Genomic DNA, 25659 nt, shown 5'->3' with positions numbered 1-25659 from the left:
TTGCAGTGGAGAAGGCCTGCAGTCACTCTCTGGGCTTAGACAAGGAAAGGAGGAAACCAGGGGGAGAATAGAAGCTCTGGGATCTTGGCCCTGAGGAAAGGGTGCACCTAGAGGAAGGTGGAGAAGAAGCCTGATAGATGTGAAATATGATAAGCTCAGGGAATCTGCACGAGGTGTGGGACGGCTCAGACCGTGGGTGGCTGGGCATAGAGTCCCTGGACTGAAACCCAGAGTAGCCGGCAGGCCCGGGTTCCCCTACCAGCCACTGTGACAGTGGCACAGATTAGGCAGCAGAGCAGAAGACTGCCTGGGACAGTCAGACAGGACTGTGATATCCTGGAAAGGGAGGACTATAGTGACCTGGCTGGAGGGCCAAGAATGAAGAGGGAACCTGACTCCAGAGAGAAAGAATGAGACCAGCGGGTGAGAAACCAAAGGAGGGGGCATCAGACTGGTTGTGAGCTAATCCCCACATATGGCCAAAAGGAGGCGCCGCATTGGTGAGTAACAAACCTGTGTGACAGGCAGTTATAAAGAGGGCCATGGTCAATTGTTCTCCATGTCCATTGAAGGCAGCACAAAAAGTCATTGGCTTAATCTGCAGCGAGGGAGATTTAGATTAGATATGAGAAAAGCTTTCTAACTATGAGGATAGTTAAGTATAGGCTTCCAAGGGGGGGTGGTAGAGTCCCCATCATTGGAGGTTTTTAAGAAAAGGTCAGACAAACCTGCCAGGGATGGTCTAGGTATATTGAGTCCTGCCTCAGGGTGGGGGGGCTGGACTTGATGACCTCTTGAGCTCCCTTCCAATCATATGTTTCTATGGTTCTATAATAAGCCAGATACTGTGCACATTAGGGGGAGGGAAAGAATAATGTGGATCGACTCTGCTGCATCTGCCAGCACTCTGTTTGTTCAAGTTGGCATCAGAAAAATCTCAAGGGGTCTGCATTAGCTGTGGCTCAGTAGTGTAGACTAATGGGGTCATATTTATCCTATGAGTAAACTCCATGGATCTAAATACTTGAGATCAGTGGTTCCCAACCTTTTTGGCTTGAGGGCCACAGATATAATTTTTACAACCCTGAAGGGCCACCAGTCTCCGCCAGCAGCTCCCCCCACTGCAGTTGGATGGAAGGAGCTCAGCGAGGAGGCTGCCTTCCTGCTCACTGATCTCCCATCCCCCTGGCTGCAGCAGGGAACCGCATGTGTCTTGTAGCCCAGTGCGCTCCACCTGGGTCCCTAGGCAGCAGCTCCCTTCTGCAGCCAGGGGGATGGGAAATCAGTGCTCCCCTCCCTCTGGCTCCAGCAGGGACCCCAGCACCTAGGGACCCAGGTGGAGCGCTTTGCCGTGCTCCCTGTTACAGCCAAGGGGAGGGGAGCGCTGATCTCCTGTCCCCTTGGCTGCAGCAAGGAGCCTGCACCGGTCTTTTAGCCCCAAGGCAACATGCTCTGCCTGGGTCCTTAGGCAGCGGCTCCCTTCTGCAGCTAGTGGGAGGGGAGCTGTGGGCCACTTTGAAAGCCCTGTGGCCCGCAGGCCATGGGTTGGGAGCCACTGCTTTAGATACTACAATGATGGGACTAGATAGATACCCTGGGATGAATTTGGCCTAGGCCTCCAATTCCCTCATCATTGTTCTTCATGTCTCCTTTAGACCTTTCCTCATGTTTTCTGATCTTTCCTCGCAAAACTGATAACCCCCTTGGCTAGCTTTGACCATCTGTCTGCAGAGCTCAGCCAAAGTAGTTCCAGCATCTCTTTACTGCTCCCCTGATTACTCTGTTATAGACAGATAAAGGAGCGTCACAGGGTGTAGAGAACGGGACTTTCTTCTCAAAAGGCAATCTATATCATTGCCTCCATGTGGAAGATGGGAGAGAAGGCTGTGGGCCTACTGCGCCTGGAAGGTCCCTTTGGGGAGGGGCGGCACCTGGGGTTGAAGCTGGGAGGCCCTGACTTATCGTTGTAACTGGTTTCAGTTCCTTTGAGGGAGGAGTCCAGTGGCTGCGGGTATTCCACCCCGCCCCGCCCCTTCCCTCCCCCCATTTCTCCCCACTTCCTGTGTCTTCCAACAAATCGGCGTTCACTTGGAAAAAATGAAGCTGCTAATTTGTGATCATCATGAAAAGCAAAAGTTTGGGACCACAAAATGCCCCTGAACTAAAGTGTGAATGTTGTTTTCAAAAACTTTTAGTGCAAAACCACTGGCTCTTTTTGCACAGCCCTCGCTGAACTTCATGTTCTTAGCTTTTGCATCAGTGCACGTGAGCAGTCTTTGGGGGGTGGCACTAATGTGACAAAGAGGCAAATTTTTCTCTAAGTTTGGCAGACCTTGGTTCAAATCCCAACCTTCCTGAGGCGTATCGGGCTGTCAGTTGTATGAACAGTTTTGCTCACTTTCATCTGCATTTTCTTGGCATCCCAACTGTTAAAACAGATGCCATCTGCAAAGTCAGCTTCTTCCAGGTATTTGTTCTGGTTCCAGTAGGTTTCCAAGGAGCTGTTATAAATAAAATGAACCAACGTAACAAACACAAGGAAATTCCAAGTCATCTCTGCGCTGCCTCATTTTACTTGGTTGATGCAGCACAAACTGTAATGCAATGTAAAAAACAACAACAATGCCCGGTGCATATATAGCATTCTTCATCCTTTGTTCCCAAAAGAGCTTCACAAAGAAGGATAAGTAAATATCCCTGTTTTACAGAGAAGGAAACTTACCTGAGGTCACACAGCAGGGCAGTGCAAAGCCAGGAACAGAAGCCAGGTCCTTTCATTCTCCATCTTCCACCTTATTCACTGGACCACACTGAGATATAAAGCCACTTATGTTACCTTATGCCACTGCAATAGCCAACATCACTGAGGTGATAGAAGAGGCATCAAGTCAATGGCAAGGAAAATAGGCAAAGTTCTGTCCCAGAATCCTTAGCAGAAACAGAGCTCCAAGGTCAATTTGCTAATTTGAATCTCTAAGGCCTAAATCCTGCTCTCCTTACTCTGATGAGAATCCCATTAACCTCAATGAACTACTCCTTTGAGTAAAGTGAGTGGGACTTGGGCCGTAGCCTGAGCGATATGGTTTGTTTTTAATAGTTTAGGGCAAGATTGTGTCTTGTCTTATGTGCCAGTGCGCCAAGGGGTAGGATATGGGGGAAAACAGCCTCCATGAGGCTGCTACTCCTCCTACGCAGGCAGGTGAAGAAATGAGTGGAGTCATGGCTCTGCCTTCCCCACTCGTGGTCCAGCAGCCCTGAGCCTGTGTGGAAGGTGAAGTAACATGCTACTAGTACAGCTCAGTAACAGATTACTTCCCATTTGGAACTACAGGGGAAATTCCTCCACAATTCTTTCACTGGTCTGCTCCTGGAACAATGTAACTACATGCTGTCCTTTACTATGAACCGAGAGTAAATACTCAATCTGTCCCTTAATCTAGAATCCCTGTGTAGACAGGATTCATGACTGACTGAAAACAAAGCCATTTGGTTTTTTTTCCCCCACATTGTTCAGAATATATGGGTTTGGTTGAAGTTTGGGGAGGGTTGATTTTGACGACTGAAAAGAGAAAATTTTGACAAGTGACTATTTTTGATAAAATTCTGTTGTGGAAAAAACATTTTCTGATCCACTTGAATAATAAACACATACAGTAGGACCAGTGCACAAAAAGGCAAGTCCATGCTAAATCGCCTTTCATACTGTACATTTCAGAACAGAATCTTCTCTGATAAGCAGCATGTGTCCTCACAGGTTGGAAGGCTTCACTACAGCACATTTTACACAGACTGGATTAGACTCTATATGCATACCACAAATCCCAATTAGAACGCATCTCCTAGCAATATATCCCCTGCTGGCTGTGCATAGAATGACAGTAGAATCTCAGAGTTACAAACCCCAACATTATGAACTGACCGGTCAGCCACACACCTCATTTGGAACCAGAAGTATGCAATCAGGCAGCAGCCGAGAAAAAAAAAAGCCCAAAAAAACCAAATAGAGTACAATGCTGTGTTAAATGTAAAATACAAAAAAATAAATAAATAAAAATAAAGGGAAAGTTTAAAAAAGATTTGACAAGGTAGGGAAACTGTTTCTGTGCTTGTTTCATTTAAATTAAGATGGTTAAAAGCAGCATTTTTCTTCTGCATAGTAAAAGTTTCAAAGCAGTGTTATGTCAATGTTCAGTTGTAAGCTTTTGAAAAAACCATCATACCATTTTGTTCAGAGTTACAAACATTTCAGAGTTAAAACAACCTCCATTCCCGGGGTGTTCGTAATTCTGAGGTTCTACTGTCTGCACAAGTCCACTTGCAGTCAGATCAGAAATATAACTGTGGATCAACTTCTGCTCTCTGTATCACTGGTGTAAATCTGGAGAAACTCCATTCATGTCAACGTTTTTACTCAGAATTTACAGTGATGCAACGCCTATCAGAATTTGGACCTGTGTATCTATTTATAGCCTCTTCTAATCAAACTGTAGTAACAGACTGACCATTTAAGATGGAAGCCTTGTTTATAATGAACAGAGCCATGCATTTTCCCATTGATTCCCCTCCCCCACCATTTAGAGGGACCTGTTACCTTTCTTATTTTCCATTTGAAAAATATAATTCACTACCCATAAAATGCAGCATTTGACACACACATATATAGATATGGATGACAGATATATAATCACAAAATTTATGCTGGTTTGAGCTATTCTAATAGCTCCTTAAGCATAAGTTTGGTGAAAAATAAACAAAGTAATAAAATACACTAGATTTTGAATTTCCAGTTTAAGATTCCTTCCAATCATGGCATGAAAAGACTGCTTGTCAGAAGAATTGGTGGATAAATAGCTAATGTGGACCAGTGTCAGCGACTTTTTTGACTCATTTCAATCATCAATTTACTAAGGATGTGGACACTTGAACAAGTATTGTAGGCCAAATTAATTCATTAATTACTATATGCACCTTTCCAGGTCACAGATCAATCCAGCAATCCAAGGAGAAATAAGAGTGGGCCTAAGACTGGCTTTTCGTAAGAATCAATTATGTGCTTTGCATCAGGAGTAAATGGTTAAGTGTCATGGAGAAAATGGTACAATGTAGAGTTTTAGCAGCTTTGCACGTAACTCTTTGGGGATGAGAAATACCCGTGGAAAGCAGGTCTACATTAAGTGCAAAAACCAGAATCAGGGGTCTTCTAGAATATTTAAGAACCTCTAGATTAAGCAGGTAGATTCCAATCTAATTGACAGGCTAAATTACAACGCAGAACTTTGCATTTTAGTTGTCTTGAAGGTGCGATGCACCCTAATGGTGCTGTGTAAATAAATCCTCCATGCCAAAGTGAGTGCCTGGGGCATTGCCAGGGCAGTATTGGCATATGCCCTAAAACATACTGCCTGTGCCCCCATAGCCTGGAATCCCCCCGTTGCGCAACACTCAGCAGTCCAGTTGGATCTAGCGAGGCTCTGAAGCAGCACAGCACATTTCTGCTGCTGGTTCCAGTGTTGTTGGACCGAAGGCATAAACAGAAGCCAGAATTTGGTCCCAAATGCTGGAGACATCCATTAATCACTGAGAATGACAGTTGGATCCTAGTACAAATAAATCTAGGGAGTGACTGTCCAGCCTGCACCTTCTTTTCAATAACACTGTATAACGTAGCCCACTTCTGCCACGATTTGATCCGTGTGCGCCTGCCACTGCATGCAGAAGATCCTGCTTACTAAGCATGCTCCCCTGCTATACATGCGCAGGTGAAAGAGCCCAGCAGCAGAGGCCTCTGAATGATGTGTCTCTCCCCACAACATCCCATCAGTTTGTTTCTCTCTGCCCTGACACCACTCTTCCTGTATTTCCTGTAACTGGTGCCCATATAGCTGTTGAGTGCTTTGATGATCCTTCCCCCCAGGAGGGACTGAGAGCAACAGATCTGCAGTCTTCATGTGTTAAGAGGCCGGAATCTCAACACAATTCCTCGATCCCAGGTCTCTGCATGTGGTGAGAGTTGGCAGCTTCTGCTTTGGCTTTTAATGATGGTACATGTACCTACTACTTCCATTTCAAAAGCCATAGGACGGATTTGGAAAAGAGCCTTACATTGGAACTGCCTTTTCTGCACCCACAACGTTAAGCCTGCAAGTAATGGCAGGTGAAAATGAAGCACATTTGCCCCCACTGCCTGACCTATAGAGCAATCAGGGTGTCAGATGTCTACTGTGCCCTTATCGTGCAAACTTCAGGCACCAAAGAGGAGCAAAGGTTGTAAAAACAAGGCCCACAGGCAGCCTAATCCCTTCAATCACTGCGTAAGAACAGAGTAAAACTCACTCTCCACAAATCCAAGGGATACTTACAATGAACAGAATAGAAACGGATGCATGACAGAAAACACATCTGAACTTGATGCTGTATCTCCAGTACATCTGGTGCCCTTTCTGTCTGCTTGGCAACAAAAACCTCAGCAAGCTGGAAGTGCTTAAGACACAAACAATGGAATTTTAAATCCATTTAGCATACAAGGGTTTTGGCCCCTTATCACAGCCCATACAGGCCATGGGAGACAGTTCATAAACTGACAACAGAAATGAATACACAAAGAGCTCAGAACTTAGTGCAGCAAAAATGTAAGATTTCCTCCTGTGTTCATTATGGCTTTAATATCCTCTTAGATGGCTTGAGTTAATCCTTTAAAAGCAAATAACTAGCCAATCTCAAAGGTTTTAGTTCCTGATTAGAATCTGCAGCTTTTACAGGGTGTCGAATGGGCTTTTATTTTGTGTCTTCAGTTTAAGATCCTCTTTCTCTCTTTTTTAAAAAAATAATCTCTTGTCCTATTTGCACCAGATTGCACACTAAATAATCTTAGTTTTAAACCCATTTTGACATTTGCTTTTGTTTGAGGGGTTGAGGCATCTCTTTGCATTGCAGACACATGCTATTCTTGAGTCCAAGGCACTGTACGTTTCCCAGCAGAGTGAGAGTCAAGATATATCAAGATGCACCATGAATTACTTAGCAGATAATGTTGTCTGGAGCTCCACTGGCACTCTCAAAAATCAGAATCAAATGAGAAAACAGCATCTTCTTTCTCATTAGTAGTTGACAGTGAGCAGAGTGGGCAGGTCTTTCTCTGACTGCTTCATCTAGTCCAGGACATAGAGGATCATTCGTGTGGTGACATGGGGCAGTATAGGCTGTGTTAGTCAGCTGGATGCTGTGAACTCAGAGAGAACCACAGGGTCTGTCTCTGTGCAGCAACATCAATAAGGAATTGATAGTCACTGATTTCCATTTCTCACCTACCAAGGGACATGACAGACTGTTGTTATTCAGCCGCAAATTACTAGACTCAGAAACCGAAGCCTTGCCGGCTTGTGGCAGGTCAAAGAAGTGGACAGCGAGGTTACTCACTATAACTGATGGTTCTTCGAGAGGTGTGGTCCCTCTCTGGCTTCCAGACGTGGGTGCGCATGCACACCATGAGCCGGAGCTGGAACTGTTTAGAGTAGTCTCTGTTGACCTGCATGCATGCCTTGCGTCATCCACATGGCGTGTCTGAGGTCTTATGAGACTGTGCGGGTCCACACCCCCTCAGTTCCCTCTTACTAACAGACAACGAGCCCACAGCAGAAGAGATGGAGGGGTGGGACTGGAATCCAGATAGGAACCACACATCTTGAAGAACCATCAGTTACAGTAAGTAACCTCCCCTTCTTCTTCCATTGCTGGTCCCTATGTGGAATCCATAGGTGGGTAACATAGTGAGCAGTCATTAGTGTGGAGGTGGGCATGAGGGCTCAATAGAGCTGAGAGTTTGCAGGACTGCACAGCCGACTGCCGCATCTGCTGCTGCTGAGCTGGCTATGGCGTAATGAGTGGTGGATGTGTGGATAGAGAACCACGTCGCTGCTTTACACATGCCTTGCCACAGGACGTCTGTGTGGAAGGCGGATGTGGTGGCTTGTGCTTTTGTGGAGTGAGCGGTGACGCCAGGTCGCAGAGAGAGACTCAAGAAAGAGAGTAACACTCTCTGATGCAGCGGGAAATCCATTTGGAGAGGTGATGGGAAGAAGGGGCGCGGCCTCGGTGGTGTTCCACTATTGTGATAAAGCCTGGGTGAACCTCAGAAAGCGTAGGTGCACTGGAGATAAAATGCCTGCACATGATGGACGTCGAGGGAGTGCAGTGTGCACTCCCTGTTGGAGGCATGTGATTTAGGGTAAAAAGTTGGGAGATGGATGACTTGGTTGAGGTGGAACGATGAGGCCACCTTGGGGAGAAACTTGCAGTGGACTCGTAGGGAGACTATGTCCTTGTGGAACACAGTAAAGGGTGGGTCTGCTATCATGGGTGCCAGTTCATTGACTCATCAGGCAGAAGTGATGGCCACTAAGATTACCTTCATGGAAAGGTAGGTGAGCAAGCAAGTGGCCAGGGGCTCAAAGTGTTGTTTAGTGAGGGCTGAAAGGTCAAGGTTGAGGTCCCAAGGGAAGGGGGGCAGATTTCCTGACCAAAGGGTAGGTGTTAAGGAGACCATGGAGGAATCTAGCAGTGGTTGGATGGCTGAAGGCAGAGAAGTTGACTACAGGTGGGAGGAAGGCACTGATCGCCACCAGGTGAACTCGAATGGAGGAGTAGCCAAGGCCTGAGAGGCAGAGGTTAAGTAAATAGTCCAGAATGGTCCGTATGGACACAGTGCCTATGGAGTGATGATTGTTGGATGCCCACTCCGTGAAGAGCCTTCATTTGGCTTGGTAGCATGCCCTGGTAGCAGGGCATCGGGTATGTATGAATACGTCCCATACTGATGTGGAACACGCATTGTCTATCCACGAGCCCCATCCAAATCACAGGCTGTGAGGTGCAGAGAGTGCAGATTGAGGTGGTGGATTTGGCCCTGCTGTTGTGTGAGGAGGTTTGGGAGAGGGGGAGACAGATTGGAGGGCAAGTTGAAAGGTGAAGAAGATCTGTGAATCAATAACGGTGCAGCCAGAAGGGGGCTATTAGTAGGAGGACTGCTCAGTGTTGCCTCACTTTGTGGAGTACTTGTGGGAGGAGTGGAATAGGTGGAAAGTTATAACATAGTCCCAGTATCCATGGAAGAAGAAAGGCATCCCCTGGTGAGCCTCATTCGAGGGCACCTCTGGAATGGAAGAAGGGAAGCTTGTGGTTGGTGGCTATTGCAAACAGGTCCCATCGTGGTGTGCCTCGCTGATGAAAGATGGAGCAAAGAGTGGGGTCGTGGAGCTCCCACTTGTGGTTGTAGAAGGAACGACTGAGTGTGTCCGGCAGAGTGTTGACTGTTACTGGTAAGTGGGCTGCATGCAGTATAACGTTGTGTCATAGGCACCAGTTCCACAGTCGGATTGCTTCCCAGCAAAGGGTTGATGATCTGACTCTGCCTTGTTTGTTTACGTATACACCCACTGTCATGTTGTCTGGGAGAAGTTGTACAATTAGAGTGGATAAGAGGGAGAAGCGCTTGACAGATGCACTGGACCACTCATAATTGATGTGCATCCTTGCTTCTCTGGGAGACCATAGGCTTTGGGCCATGTGGCCCTGTACGTGGGAGCCCCAGCCTACAAGTGAACCATTTGTGGTAAGGGAGGGAGTGCCTGCCATGACCTTGGATGGGTCGCACCACCATGAGAGTGAAGTTTCACTGAGGGTGGAAGGAAGACCTGTTTGTTGAGGTGGTCCTTCTGTGGGTCGTACACCAAGCGGAGCCACAGTTGCAGGCATCTCATGGGAAGGCAGGCATAAGGTGTGATGGAGCTGCACACCGCCATGTGTCCCAGGAGTGAAAGGTAGTGATGGAGGCGTGCCTGGGAATGGCGTTGCAGCCTTGTAATGAGGGAGGTGAGAGTGCCAAAGTGGTCCCTTGGAAGGCCTTTCCTGCACGGGAGTCCACGTTTGCTCCTATAAAGATGAGTTCTCTGGTTGGTACAAGGGTGGACTTTTCCTCATTGATGCAGATGCCCAGACTGTTTAGGAGGCCCCGCAGCATGCAGATAGTGATGAGGAGGCAGTCGCGGGATGACACCAGGAGAAGCCAGTTGTCCAGGTATGGAAACAGGGAGTCGCAAATAATGCCACAATCACAGTGAAGACTTTTGTGAACACACGAGGGGCGATGGCGATCCTGAAGGGGAGGAGACAGAATTGGTAATGGGAGCATCCCACTGTAAAACGAAGACAATTGCGGTGGGTGGGGTGGATGCCCACATGGAAGTATGCATCCTTCATATTGAGAGCCGCGAACAAGGTTCCAAGAGGGAGGGAGAGAATGATTTGGAGAAGAGTGATCATTTGAAAATGAAATTTGCAGACGAACCATTTTAGAGCCTTCAGATCCAGGATAAGGCAAAGGTTCCCTCCTTTTTTTAGTATAAGGAAATAGGGGGAATGGAAGCCATGGCCCTGATAGTAGCGTGGGATTGGTTGTAAGGCACCCTTTTTAACGAAGGTGTGTGTTTCCTTCTGTAGAAGGTCTAAGTTGAGCTGGGACTGCAAGGCTGATCTGGGGAGGGTAGCGAGGGGTGAAGACGTGGAATTCTATGAGCTATCCCTGGGGTATGACGCTTAGTACCCATCGATTAGTGGTAATCTTGCTCCAATTGTGAGCAAAGAGAGCAAGTCAGCCCCTGAGAAAGATCGGGGAAACGGGGAGGAGTGGGGCAGGGTTCACAGTTCTCTAGAGAGGAGTCAAAAGGGTTGTTTTGAGGGGTGCTGATGGAAGGTGGAGGCAGCAGAGATGGAGGTGGCAGAAAATCTAGGTAATTGAGAACGTTGGTGGTGGCGGGATTGTTCTTGCTGATGTGGAGGGTAAGGTTGATAGGTGGGCTGGGTGGGATAGCAGAGTCGAAAAGACTGAAGGTAGGGGCTGAAGTATATAGGCCCAGTGACCGAAGCATGGCCTGAGAGTCTTAGTGAGTGCAGACTCTTGTCTATCTTGTCACTAAACAATTTTTGGCTGTCCAAGGAGAGGTCCTGCAAAGTGATTAGGCATCTAGGAATTTTTTAAAATCATGCTAGGCACATTCTGAATCTTTAGATACCTAAAGACCTTTGAAAATCTGATCCTTCGGCACGTCTGAAAATGTTACCTTGGTCTATGTTGAAGGATCCATCATTGTATTTATATCATGCCCTTTAGACAGTGCACTGTACTCCAAACAGGTTTCAAGAGCAACAGTAGAGGTTCCATCTGGTTTGGAGGTTCAGGACAGGAGGGTGAGAGAAGACTGACAATTTTAAAAAAATATATATTTTTTTTTAAAGAGAAAAAATATTCTTGACAAGGTAGGAGAAAAAGCCCAGTTAAATGTGAACAGAGATGTTCTTTACAAATGCTTCCAGTGACTCAGCACAGCCACAGCTGGTCCAGTGAACAGGGATTCCTCCTGCTTCTTAGAAGCAATTATTTGGGAATCTACTGAAGCTTGGCCTGCAATAGATCTGGGGAAACATTCAACTCCACATTCTGACTTCATGGCTGAGGCCCAAAGCAAGACATTAGATCTGATTTGGCCCTGCTCTGCACTTTGCATAAGTGTAGATCACCATGCAAAGTGGCACAAAACATTACCAGGTTAGCATGGCTTTGCCTTCATGTTGCATGCACCTTACAGACACAAAGTATAACAGAGCTGAAAAGAACCAAGCTGCTAATCTCTCTCGAGACCTAGTTATCAGCAAAACACGTACTGGGCAAATCTGCATTAAACTGTAAGCAGTGTAGAGGTGTATGAATAGACAAAATGCATGCGTGAAAAAATAGGGTGGGACCAGGGGGGATTCAAAGAGAATCCCAGAAAGTGATTAACTTCAGCCTCTGAAGAGTCTAATCTGGGAAACCTGGAAATCAGTGGAATTATATCTGCGAGGTATATGGACCTTAAATTTTAAACACAAAGAGAAAAATAATTGTTGCCCCCTGTGCTGATTGGGACAGCCCCAGAGTTGGTTCCTTTACTGATGACTGGCTAGTCACCAGTGGCTCATAGCTAATTAGCCATTATCTAGGTCTAGCCCCAAACTACCCTGTTCAATGGCATGCTTAACAGTGCAGTTTGAGATCACATTCCTGGCCAGCATCCCATACTATGGCAGCAATGGCATCCTGTCAGTGCAAGCGCCTGGTTTACACACTGGCCATGATCTACCTTTGTTCAGTAGGACTCCAAGCTAATTTAGCCAGCTTGGCTCATCTCTGCTGCTAAACGTAGTAAAAGCGGCAGCATTTTTCAGTTCTAGTCTTTCCTTCTCCTTGCAACACAAGCAATTCACACAACCATCCTCTCATTTATTTTCTAGCCACAGAGGTAGCAACCCCTCTTCCATATTCTTAGTCCATCAGCTCAACTCACCCCGAGAGGCACCCAGGTTCAGTGTAGCACAATCAAACCTGAAGACATTGGAGTGGACTAACAGTTTTTCTGAACAAAATGGCTAACTCAATAGCTATACCCTAAAGAGAGAGAGCTCCTTTAAAGTAACAAATACACAGTAAATCAATATACACCATGCACACACACTTCATAGCAAGAAGACCGTACCCTCTGCTCCTTTAAATCCTCTCTCAGGACTCACTTCTGCTACCAAGAAACCTGTCACAATCATGGCTGCTGGGAGAGGAGTGGAGGGGGACATGAAAATGAAAAAGAAACGAAGTATATTTATACATAAAAGTTGTATTTATTTTTGTTTTCCCTCCCTCCTCCGCCCTTTGTCTGTTATCTTCACAGATTTCCAACTCTTTGCCCATCTTGTGTCTGTGCAGCGCTCAGCCCAACAACAGCCCCATCCTGACTGGGGTCTTTGGACCCTCCCATAACATTAGCAACAAACAAAAAGGATGCCTTAAACAAATGCCTAGAAAGGCGTATATGCCCAGAGGATGGTCATTTCCTCCACGCACAGTGTTTACGGTCCAGGTGTTTGGAAATCATGACTAATATTTCTGAGAAAAGTTAAGCAGTTTTATTCAACAGGATGAGTCCACATCCAACCAATGGCTTGATCTACATGGCATCATCAGCATACATGACAGAGGATCCAATCAGACATTCTAACCGAATGGCATTTTATCATACATTACAGAGACAATATCCATAGGAGGGACAACAATCATTATACAGGGCAGTTTCCTAAGGTTTTCTGGCATAAACAAACAAAACAAAAAAAACAGCCACTCAAAAGCAGATCAGAATCAGGAGGTTCTACTGACATATTGTGAAAACTGCAACACTGCTAGTAAATAATACAGTCCAGGATTTACAAAAAGAATCTATCAGGTATACTTCAGTCTAAGGAAGAAAAGTGCACTGTCATTATCATTAAAGGGACTGGCACAATTACAATGGTTGCTTAGGAGAGTCTGTACAGAATATCAGCGTGGGTGCAATTGCTTTGAAGTCAGCACCGTTAAATGCATTACTGGGTCAACAGAAAGATCACTTCACTGAGCCACTGGGGAGACAGGCCAAAGGAATGGGGACACTGGCGACTACCTACTCCTGGGACTTAGCAGAAGTAGCTTCAATAGAGCAAAAGAGTTTATTTTGCGGGGGAGGCAAGGACTCAGAGTAACTGAGGGAGCTGATTGAAGACTTCTGAATTTGCTCTGCACAGCAGAGAATCAACTTCTACTTAAAGAGCGCCCTATCCTTCACCACACTGGCATATCATTGAGACGTGGGATCTCTGTTGACCACTCATTATAACCAAATGGGTGAAATTTCATTGCCTGGAATGGTTTTCTTTTGAAACAAGAGAAAATGAGCCTTCTGGATGGGCATTTCCAGCTGCTGCTTTGTATCACGCTGGCTGGATTGGGGAGCAGGGGGGCATTTATTATATTATTTAACATCAATATGTTAAAATCATAATAATTCATATGAGATATGCCATGTCAAGTACTGTTAGAAAGGCCATAATGTGCTAGGTAAGATGATGATGTTTATGTTCATGTGTTATATGTGTAATGGAAGTTATGGATATGGTTGATATATCTGTATTTCAAATTGTGCTGTGTCTGGGCAACACCCCAGACAAGATGGCTGCAGCACTAGCATGCTTAATGGCCCATTAAGGAAATTCACAGGTACAAGGGGCCCAGGGGGAGAAGCCAGGGATATACCTGATGAGTCACCAGGACTTACTCCTGTGACTCTGGACTCCATCTTATTCCTGTAAAATTCTACAAGCAGCATGGCAAAGACCAAAGGACATAAAAGGCAGCTGCCTGAGATCCATTTTGTCTTCTGTCTTTGTCTTCAATCTCCACCAGCCTACCTCTGGATCAACTCATCTACAACTGAACTGAAGCTGTGAAACAAAGGACTGAGACCCATCCAGGTACTGGATGTATACTAGAGGGACTATAAGAAGCCTGCAAACTCCACAATTCTTCTAGAAACTTGATGTATAGGGACTTTCAAATCATGTATCTGATTGCTTTAATCCTTTAACATTTCTCTTATAGTTTGTTTCTTTCTTTTTATAATAAACCTTTAGTTTTATTTACCAAAAGATTGGCTGGCAGCGTGGTATTTTGGGTAAGATCCAAACTTATATTGATCTGGTACTGTGGCTGACCCTTTGGGGTCAGGAGAAACCTTTCTGGTAAAGAGCATAGAGTTTTAAATAACTGGTCTCTTTATTGGATACCTAGTGGCTGACTGGGAGCCGGAGACTGGAATGCAGTAAAGGGGGTTGTGTATATTTTTATTTTGGCTTCTTGATAACCAGTGTGGGGAATCAGAAGCACAGTTTGTGGCTGGTTGGGAAGTCTGACTTCAGTATCACCCACCAGTGCTAGGAGAATCTGTTCTCCTTTTACAGCCTGCCCTGACCTTGGCATTTTCAGGTGGCTACCCTAGGCACAAAAGGGTCACACTTTGACCAATTTGTAGACTGTAAATTTCATAGTACCCTTTAGTGAATAGAACTGAGATCACATTGAAAGCTACAGTCTACAGAGAAGTAGAGATGATCAAGATAGTTATGCAAAACATATGAGTAGGTTCCAGTTGTGATGCTTCTACAGCACAATGCAAGTGGTTTAATTTTGGGGTGAGCTGAACTACAGGAAAATACTTTTTTTTAAATTTACACTAGTGGCCCCAAACTGCAATTTGACTGCAACATTAAAAATGGGTAGTTTTTTCCTTAAATTTAACAAAATGTCTTTTTTTTTAAAGGACTTCAAAAGCAATACACCCATCACCCAACATAACTGTACAAAAGAAATCATGATGTGTACACAGCTCCAAGTACATTAATTCCAAGCATTTGTTCTGGTGCTCAAAAGGCACTTAAAGATAAGAAAACAAAAATATTAAAAAAAACCAAAGCAAAAATAAAAGGCAATAATTTAATGTAAAAGACACTGGAGTTTGTACCGTATCTTTTAAAGAGGGGAAAAAATAACCGAAGATGGTTTTGCTATTAAGTCATTGTTGAAAATATATGAAAAAAAGTCAGACTGCCAAAGTGAGTGTTCTCCAAGAAGTAAGTGGAAAAGATTATTGGCAATGATTACACAACAATTGTGTCAAATGGGGACCTTTTCCCTCCCCCTAAAAGCACATTTGCTGGTTCATTCCTAGAACAGACTGACAGACGGTTTGAACATCTGCTGCCCATAATGACAAAGGCAATGACCTTAGGGTTAGTCTAAGGTTAGGAAAGGAGGGGAAAAAAACCATGAAGAAAAATAAACATCAATACAAACTGATTGTGGTAATTACAAATGTCAACAATGTTAATAGACGAGTACGTAAACACCATTTCCTCTTGTAATACTATATTGAGGAACAAGAATAGAATTACTACATACATTACTCCCCCCCACCACACACACTGTACACTGAAAGGTTAGGTTTGTGGTTTTGTTTTTAATTATTTTTTACATTGAACTATCTACTAAGTGCAAAGATTTGGTGAGTGGCATTGGCTTTCATCTAATTTTAACCTATTTTCTTTTTACAGTTTACATTTTAACAGTTACTTTCCAGCATTTAAGCAAGTACAGCAATATATAACAGACTAGAACAGGCAAGAGACAGTTAAGAGACGAGGATATGTGGAAGTGAAACATGCTTGTGCACTGGACACAGAATAAGTACGAACACCTAATCAGTTCCATTGGGTTTGTGTTAAGATTCCTCTATATCCAGGCAAGTAAATGTAAATGTTACTTTGCACAAACCATAGGGCTGGCTTCCCATTGTATTTTATGCACATGGATGAGTTATAAATTGGACTCCCAAATGAGAGGTGCTAACATGATAAGATTCAAAGGGCTAGATCAACCCACAGGTCTTTTCCATCTGTACCTTCTCTGACAGAAATGTTGGATTGTTCATCTGGAGATATGAAGGATTCTGCATTCGGTGGTGCCTCTGAGGTGTTGGATAGAAAAGCAAAAAAACTTAAAAAACATGCCATGGGATGTTGAAAGAAGCTGAGTGTTAATCTGAACTCCCAATGAGGCAGCAAGGTTTGTTCACTTATTTTGCTCAATGATAGCCACTGTGGCAGAAATCAGAGAGATTAAGGAAAAGGAATTAAGGTTTGAAAAACGCTAGTACAGCATCTGTGTGAGACTCATCGAGACCTATTTCATGTTCAGATGATATATGGACATAATCAAAATTAAACCACAAGTCAACTTTATGAAAATCTGGTCAAGAAGCAAAACAAAAATGATAAAAAGAAACATGGAGTGTCTGTATTCAGTGATTAGAGAAGAGATTTAGTTATCAGATAAAGTATCATGCAACCCCTACTTCTTTCTGCATATTTTTTCTCTAGGTTAAGTGTTCAGAGGAAAAATAAAATATAACTTCTTTTGCATAAACTCAAACTGCTGTATTATAATATAGTACAGTACAGAAAGTGCAAAATATCACCCCATCAGATCAGTTATGCGTCTGATATGGTCAAATATGGCTCATGCTTTTCATGCAAGAAGACAATCTGAATCAAGACCCTTGTGTACTGCTGTCCAACATTAAATAAAGGAATGTAATCTTTTCAAAGCCTCCTTGCCTGTTTAGTCCCAATTTTTTGAGATATTATTAGTTAAAAGAAGGTCGGGGAGAAGGGAAGATGAAATATTTCAATACTTTAGCCTATTTATTTTTTACTATAGATTTCTTACTAGTCCTCGTCCATTTTGAAATCTTCAAGACAATCTACATTTTGTGGTTTCTTTTTGTACACACCTAACACTGTGCTATGTTATGGAGTAGGTATTTATACACTTTATCCCTATATATAAACTAAATGAATATATTTTTTTTATTTGGCTGTATCATATTCTATACAACCTACTGGCTGGATAATAGCCACAAGATTCAGAGTCGAAACGAAGAAATCTTAGGACTGTGTGTGAAGAAAAAGAAATCCACCCAGCTTGATGAGAACTGTTACTAGATGCATTTCAATCTCTTCTCTGTAGGCCAATAGTTGAGCAAAAAACAGCATGTCTTCCCTTTTTTTAAATGCCAACTACTGCAGAATATAAATTCCAGGATTGATCTTGTATTGCTTGATGCACAGTTGCCGTGTACCTCCACACACGCGCGCGCACACACAAGTATTCTCAAAAAAAAATAAAATCAACCAAACAACTCTAGAGAGGAAATTTCAGGGCAAGTTTCTGAGGTAAATCTACTAAAAAAAAAAGTTATTGAACTTTGTACACTTTATATATACTTCTACACAGATTGTATATTCTCCAGTGACAATACGCAGGACGGCCGTCTTATTCTGACATACCATTTTACTGTGGTAGAATGTTTTAACTTGGTAAAATGTTTCTGCATGGGTGTGTGTATCTATAATGGTTAGATCATTAGGCCTCAGGCCTATGCACTGGTTTCCCTACTGAAGTTTTCTTCAGAGCATAATTTTTCTGTCTTTTTATTTTAAAGAATGAGACTGTTTGCAGAGTTGTGATTTCCACCCAAAAAATCCAGATGGCGACATTTTCCCCCACCCTCAACTGAGAATCCCTCGCGGCAGAGCTACATGGTGCCAGATTTATCCGAGGTGCTATTGGGGAAAATCTTCTCTGTGGGTGTCACTGCAGGACTGCCCATTCCTGAACTGCTGCTGCTGCTCGATCGATGTTGAACCACCGGCCTGACGGGTCTCATGGGTGGCGGCCTAAGCTGAGCCCCAGCAAGCCGGGCCGAGAGGGCTGGTTTAAAAGTAGTCATCATTTCGGTGGTGGAGCTGCTGCTACGTCTCATGGCAGCATCGGGGTCTCGGATCATGATGGTGTGAAGCGGGCTGGCAGGCTCTGAGTTGACAGAGCCCCCCTGAGGATTCTTCATTGGCTCCAGGGTGTCAAGGACGACATCAGGGGCCTGCTTCACTGTGTTCTGTCTCTCAAGCTCACGCAGCTCATTCAGAGCGGTGCTCATGGTCTTCTCAATGTCCTGTCAATGCGATAAGCAAAAGTGTCATCAGCATCCCTGCATTTTAGCGCTACTTGGGCTTCCCTGCACTTAACTCTGCCATCCAGTGTAGCTTTACTTCTGTCTCTGCATCAGTGCAGTTGTTTTCTGCCTCACTGTGCCATATGCTCTTAACTAATCCTGAGAACTGTTGAGCATTTTTCAACTGCACTGACATCAGCTGCTGGTGCTCACCACCTCTCGAGATTTGGCCTCTTGATAAGGAGCTGGCTCTGCGAGGAGATGTAAAACACAGGTCCTGACCACGTGTAGGCACCAGGCATCTTTGAACTCCTGCACCATTGAAATCAATGATAGTTTTGGCAGTGATTTCAAAGGGAACAAGACCTAAACACCCCATAATACAATGTAAAGTTAGCCCTCTCACCGTAGTGGAATTCCAGGTGGGAATTAATTTTAATTAATTTTTGCCTACCTCCTCTATGCAGTTGCTTTGATACAACATTCTGCTCCACTCTCTAACTTAAATTATCATGTTTGTTGTGTCTCTCAGCAGCTACCGAGTTTCACCCCAGAGATGGCTGCATTTCACTGATGGGTGAAATATCTCTTACAGTATCTACTTTTACAAAGGTGTGGGGTATGTCTTATCTAATGTTTGTAAAGTATTTTGTGATCTTTGGATAGCGTTCAAACTATTATCAGCAACAGGGAGTCAAAAGGGTTAGGCCCAGCTAGGTTTTGTTGAATATAAAATTTACAAAATTAGAAATATTTTCACAGGGCCAGATCCTTAGCTCGTGTAAGCTCTCATTGCTCTATTGACTTCTGTAGAATTACTGATTTATACGAGTTGAGATCTGGCCCATTATTTTAAAAAGAGACTAAGAAAACTATTTTTTATTTTGTTTCTGTCCTTAGTTGTATGCCCCACCCCCAGCAGTGTTTGCAACTCGGATAACACTACCATGTCTAGTGCATGAGATGCAGAGTGTGATATAGACAGAAGCAGATCAGTTGCCCAGTCCAAACAGAAAGCAATGCAGGAAGTAAACAAAGAGCAGCAAGTGGTGGAAGAGGAAATGAGACTGTAACAATTATTTCCCTTTTAACAGACTCACTGCCCATTGCCAACAAAACTTTCTCCCGACTTTGGATCCTGAGAGACCTGAGCTGCAGTTAGCCAGTAAATAGACAGAAGACCCAGCCATGAGAACAAATCCAAAGGAAGTGTTCTGCTGTGAAGATAGGCTTAGCTACAAAGGGTTATTTCTGGCAGCTGTCCATGAATAGGGTATTTTGCCAGCCACAACAGTTGAGACCAGATTATATATTTCACTGTTGTCTTTAATTTTAGGCTGTGTGATGTGCAGTAGAGCCAGGCAAAACAAATCCCCACTGCTGATGGGAAAACTGGCACACGCACACACTTCTTCATGAAGAAAGAGAAAGATTTAGAAATTTTATATCACATTTTTCAGCATTGGAGCTGCAGGCACAAAATGTAAGGCCAGATTCTGCTGTGTACTCACACTGAGCAGGTTCTAAGAGCACTCTCACATTTATTTGCAACAATAGAACATTGCATCATGAGCCAAACTCACAGTCTTATAAAAATCTGTGTGTTCAAATGAAAAACTCCAAATCCAGTGGCCACTCCAAGTGAAGTTGAAGTCTATCAAAAGACGCCTATTGAGTTCCGTGGACGTTGGATCAAGCCCGTGGTGGGATACAACACAGTCCTAATGCACTATCATCCCCCCTTACCCCCCCAACGTTTCATCCGTTTGAAGGGCTGCAAGTCTGAAAATTAGTAATTCGATCATAGTGGCTTAAATCAGATCACTATCTCCAAGACACAGCCAGTTGCTTTCAGATTTCTTACTAACAAGAGCAGGTGTCTCTATTTGGTGGCTATCAAACTGGCTGATAATTATATGGTTAGCTGGACCTTTTCGTTTACCAGGACCAGCAAATAAACTGAACTAGAAATATTCCCAGGCTAAAAATACACTAGCACATGTCCCTGTGACCTCAGTGGGAAAACGCTGGTAGAAAAGCAGCCCTAATCTGCTCCAGAGGCTAACTGGACTCTGGGGAGTGCAAAGGTGACACAATGCACAGCTGAGTCAGACCCTAGAGTATTTACATGGAAGGCTCTGCTTTTCCCTTCGTCTCTCTAGTCTGCTGTGGAAGGCAGGGCAAGCTTCGTTCTTATGTCTTTCTCACAAATGCTCTTGCTGCTGGCATTTCTTCCCACAGTGGGAATAATGGGCACAAGGAGGAAAGTGCCAGTTCTCATGGGGGTAATTTGTGAAGCTTCAAACAAAGAGCTCTCACTGGCATATGCAGGATAATATTGTTTTACGTGGTTCACTGCTTTCAAAGTTAAATGGTAAAGCAGACCAGCTGCTTGGAATACAGAATGCCTATTTTCCTGAGAAAAAGCAGGTCTGGAATAATGTTATTTACAACAAATCTATTACTGAGAACAAAAATATGGTGTATATCTTTAAAAATAAACCAGACACACGACTTAGGCTTAGGATAGCAAAAGCGTCATCAACAAGCAACAAACTAACAACATGCCAGCATGAGCCAACAGCCCCCACAGAAGAGACTGAGGCATGAAAAGCTCAAGCTGCACCACATCAAAACCAAACCTCTACACAAAATCTCTGGGCAACCCAACCACCAACCTGCACAGCGCAGAGTCCAGAGAAAGAAAATGCTCCCCCTCCCCACAACCCAGACCGTCTGGCAAGTTCTTCTGAAAGACTGCCCATCATGCCAACTGCCTCTAATCCAAAGGCGCCACGGGCCTGACATTCCACTGCCTGGCATCTTGTGCCATCCCTGACGGCTGGATAAAGCAGAGGTAGATTTCGGATTTTCTACTCGCAGCGGAGAATGGCAGTGCAGTGTTTTACACTTGTTTTCACAGGACTCAATAGCTATACAAAGTGGAAGGCAGGAGGGCCTCTGTTGTCACATGTGGATCACCAAGAACACTCTCTGATCTTGTCTGTGTGTCACTGACCCATAACAAACTCGAAAGCACCTTGCAATCTTGCGCCCTGACTCCGGCGTGAATTCCTGGAGGCGGAGTTGCCACGGTTCTGAGCTGGGTCTGTAGCTGAAGAACCGTAACAAAATTCTAGGGGGCACTGTGTAGCTGGGGAGAACTTTTTGGGATCAGACGTAAAACGTGAGGTCCCGGCCACATATGGTTACTAACAAACCTAAGGTGTGTTTTTCCAAAAAGCCAGGGACATTAGACCTCGGTATCTTGACCAAATTCTTATTTGGGTAATTAAGTTCTGTCTCTTTAAATTCCCCCTGAAGTTCCGTTTAGACAGTATTCCTCTTTACTTCCTATCCTGCTGCAGTGCGACACCATTAAGAGCCACCACATTTCATCCCACCCGTGGCTGCATTTCGGTGGTGGGTGAAGGGATTCCTCTAAATAATCGTAAAGGGCTCTGAGATGAAAGGCACTCTGTACAGTATCTCCTGTTTCCACGGCGCACAGAGCCACCTCACAGCCCTCTTACCTCAGCAAGGGCTTCTGCTTCCAGAGACTTCTGATCTCCAAGACTACTGTGCCGAGTAGACCCACAGGTCGATCTCAGCGGGTGGCCATCGGACAAGGCCTTCCTGTCTGGATAATTGATGCTGCCAGCGCTGCCAAACGTTGCCATTCTGCGCTTCTCCGGGCTCTCAATTCTGCCTCTGTTGAGTGGTATTTTGTGGGGGCTGCTAGGACATGCTGCTGCTCGAGGAGGGGTATCTATACCAGGACCCATCCCTCTCGGGGGGCTATGGGTGTCCCCTCCACTCCGACGACGAGGGATGGCTGCTCCATCAGATCTCAACCTTACTCTGCACAGAATTCATTGAAAAGGCGATTCAATTAGATCATCCTCTGGCATTTCAGATTTGACGGCATGCTGTGAAATCCCCAGCGAATCAGTTCTGAAAGCCCACATCAAGTCAAAACACAGATCTTTCAGTTTGAGAAAACCTCACCAATGGGGGTGGTATACATTTTGGAGAGTGCCAAGAAGGGACAACCATCGTATTTTGGGGACTGTTTGAATTAAGGCATCTATTTGGCTCCCTTCCAGTCTAAATATGGCATAAATGATACAAGTTGTTCTCTGCTTCTTACTGAATCGTGACATTCTAATTTTCCTGCCCTAAATGGTGTGTCACAGTATATTTGCCTTTCACAGTACAAGACCACCCGGGCTTTCATACAAAAGCGAATCAGTTTTCCTACCGGCCCATTACTCCCCCAAATCCATAGTCTGGAATATGATCTGTCGGAGACTGGATATCATTCTTTGATGAGGCTTTATCATCCAGCAAGGGTCCACTGCTTGCCTCGCTGTCTGCCTTCTGACTCAAACTGTCGGAGAATGCATCATCCCTATGAAAAATGAAACTGTATCAGGCAGGCAGATAACCGAGTGCCTCACACATGAAAGGTGAGTGTGGCCTATTAGCATTCTCATACCTTTGGAATTCTAATGCATCCACTCAAACCAGGGGCAAAATAACATTCATTGGCACCCAACAAGGAGAGAGCGGGGTCTAGTGGAAGAAAAGGAGGCCAGGAGTCAGAACTCCTCCGTTCTCATCTTGGCTCTGCCACTGATTCATTGTGTCACCTGAGGGCAAGTCCCTAAACTAGAAGTGGGCCTTAGCCAGAATCTTGGCCTGAAACCTTCAAACCAGATCCAAAATTAACAATGAACTGAACTCAAACCTCAGATCCAAACTCCCTTGAACAGAGGGAAAGTTTGACTCTAAGCTTCATGGCTCTACACACCTCCCTGTACTTCAGTTTACCCATTTATAATGCAACCCAAGGTACAGTACTATCCCACAGGGGCATGGTGAGACATAAGGAGTGGGCATTTGTAAAGGGCACTGGGATCCTTGGATTAAAAGCCATCTAGATACAGAGTAAGCCTCAAAGATACAAGTCAATGGTACAATGCCAATTTACACCTGCTGAGGATCTCACACTGCGTCTGGACTGCTCCACTCTGTTCTTGTATGGAACCCATGACTTTTCAAACCTCTTGGAGCTTTATTAATTATTTAGGTACCGTTGTGCTCTTGAACAAGACGCAGTATCTGAGCCAGTAGCAGTAGAAAGGTACATGTGGCCAGCTACAAACTTATCAAGGAGGCAAAAAATAAACACAGCACTTGGCTCAGTTCAGCTATTGGCCACCCCAGGGAAGGTACAAATATCGTCACACTGGTTACTTATGAAATGGCTGGGGAGTGGACACTCTGCCTCACTGTTCTGGCAGGCAGACAAGCCTTTCATGGTAAGAAACTCAAACCCTCAGATGTGTGCTTTTCTGAAAGGCTCAGCTGGTAACATGACCTGAGCAGAGGCCCCGGATTTTCACACCTCTGGCCATCAGCAGCTGAGGGGGCAGTGGAAGGCTGTGACTTGGTGCTTAGGAGAAGGTCACTGGATGTTCTGCGTCACACTGGCGGCTAGCACTTTAGCTACACTGTCATCTACACAACGCCTGTATCCAGAGCCCAGCCCCCATGTAAGTTAGAGCAGCTGCTGTGGCTTTTTCTCAGCCACCTACAGGCCCCTCTGTGGTCTCAATAGCTGGAGCGTGCACATATCCTCCTGCCTCTGACATATCCCTGTGCCTGGGTAACCAAGGAGGGGGTGGCACAGAGCTGCCTGCATCTGCTCTATGCTACGCAGGTAACACCTCTGCACCAGGGGAATTCCCAGCTCAGGCAATGTGACAGGAGTCACGTAAAGGGGCTGGAACACAGTCCAGAATTGGACTTTTTTTCTTTTAATGTTCAATCATCACTTCAAAGATGGGGGGAGGAGGAAGTCAGATTAAAATAAAAGAGCGTGATGAAGGCTGTGTAAATTGCTGTAAGGCCTGCGCACCGGAGGAGTGCCAATCACTCCTCTGAGAAATCCATCTGAGAACAGATAAGCACACCGGCTGTCCGCTGGGGCCTGATGCTGCAAAGTGCTGAGCATCTTCAGCTCCCACTGCAGTCACATTGCAAAAGGAACTCAGCACCTGCCAGGACTGAGCCCCAAATTTCTGATAAAGGACCCAAGGGGCCATCCTCGCAAATCCTGCCCATCCCATTCCTTGGAGAGGAAATGCTCTGCAAAGGCTGTCTATATTGCACATTTGTTTCACACAGACTTTACAGGAAAAAAAAATTTCAGCTGATGGACAAAAATGCTGTAGATATTTACTAGGATTTTTCTCTAGCTTCATCTCATTTCAGACCCCACAGAGTGCATCTACGCTGGGAGCAGGTTTAATTGCAAAATCAACCACATGGCGTACATGGTTACATATCCTGATTTGTATTTATTATGCTGGGCAGATAAATTAGCCCCCAATACTGTCTGGTTACCTTTTCACCTAATGAAAAAAAATGTGTTCTCATTTATTATTCAGAGAACTATTAGAGGCAAAATAATGCAATGGTGTATGTCAGAAATTGCCTGCCTATATTTCAGGCTCAGCTCTTTCATGCTTGTATTCAATAACACAGTGCTGAAGGAGACACCCAGTAGATTGTTCCTTGTTTGAGTGGCAATTACTAAAGGCAAGAAGAGAAAGTTTATTTCCAATCAAAAGATGGGAGGAATTCTTAAAACAGACAAAAGGGACATTTAAAAATGTTGCCAAGTGATTTAGGCTCCTAAGCTCCATTTTCTAAAGTGATTTGGGCATTTAGGAATGGCTCGTTGACTTTCAATGAGTCTTTGGCTCCTAAATGCCTGAGTCACTTTTGAAAATGGGTCTTAGCTGTTTTGGAAAATTTTGTACCAAACTCCAAACACAAATTAAGGGAAGAAAAAAAAAACCCCACTACAGTTCATTCAAGGAGCGAAGTTTACAAATTTCTTGCTTAAGAGGCATGGATTAGTGATTAGAGCACATGACCAGCAGCCAGGAATTCCTGAGGTTAGATCCCTTTGCCTCAGTTTCACCATCTGCATGAGATTGACACCGACTCTCCTGCATCATAGAGCTTTTGAGAGATTAGTCAATGATTGGGGAGTGTCTCAAAAATGAGCAGAGCTACACATGTTATTATTCATGATGACTTTCAAGTCTAACAGCATTTTCCAAAGAGATCAGTCAAGGTTTAATGTCTGAGGCCAAGACTTTCTGAAGCAGGAGCCTACAGTTTA

At 44.6% G+C, this 25659-nt stretch overlaps 1 protein-coding gene across 2 annotated transcripts in view; it reads right to left on the bottom strand.

Annotated features, from left to right (window-relative positions):
• Positions 1-12975: 12975 nt before the first annotated feature.
• SRGAP3 (SLIT-ROBO Rho GTPase activating protein 3) overlaps positions 12976-25659 on the bottom strand; it is a 211502-nt gene continuing 198818 nt past the window's right edge. For both annotated transcript variants that reach the window (XM_067544371.1, XM_067544372.1), the window contains exons 20-22: positions 22723-22872; positions 21995-22322; positions 12976-18461 (exon numbers count right to left, since the gene is read on the bottom strand). In XM_067544371.1, coding sequence (XP_067400472.1) covers positions 18045-18461; positions 21995-22322; positions 22723-22872 — 895 coding nt within the window. In that variant the 3' untranslated portion in view covers positions 12976-18044. The remainder of the gene's footprint in view (positions 18462-21994; positions 22323-22722; positions 22873-25659) is intronic.

This window comes from Emydura macquarii, unplaced genomic scaffold (genome assembly GCF_026122565.2).
Source record: "Emydura macquarii macquarii isolate MOO-44397 ecotype Brisbane River unplaced genomic scaffold, CSIRO-AGI_Emac_v2 contig_968, whole genome shotgun sequence".
NCBI classification, from domain to species: Eukaryota; Metazoa; Chordata; order Testudines; family Chelidae; genus Emydura; species Emydura macquarii.
Note: the sequence above shows the minus strand (reverse complement) of the source record. Positions and strands in the feature narration are given on the sequence as shown.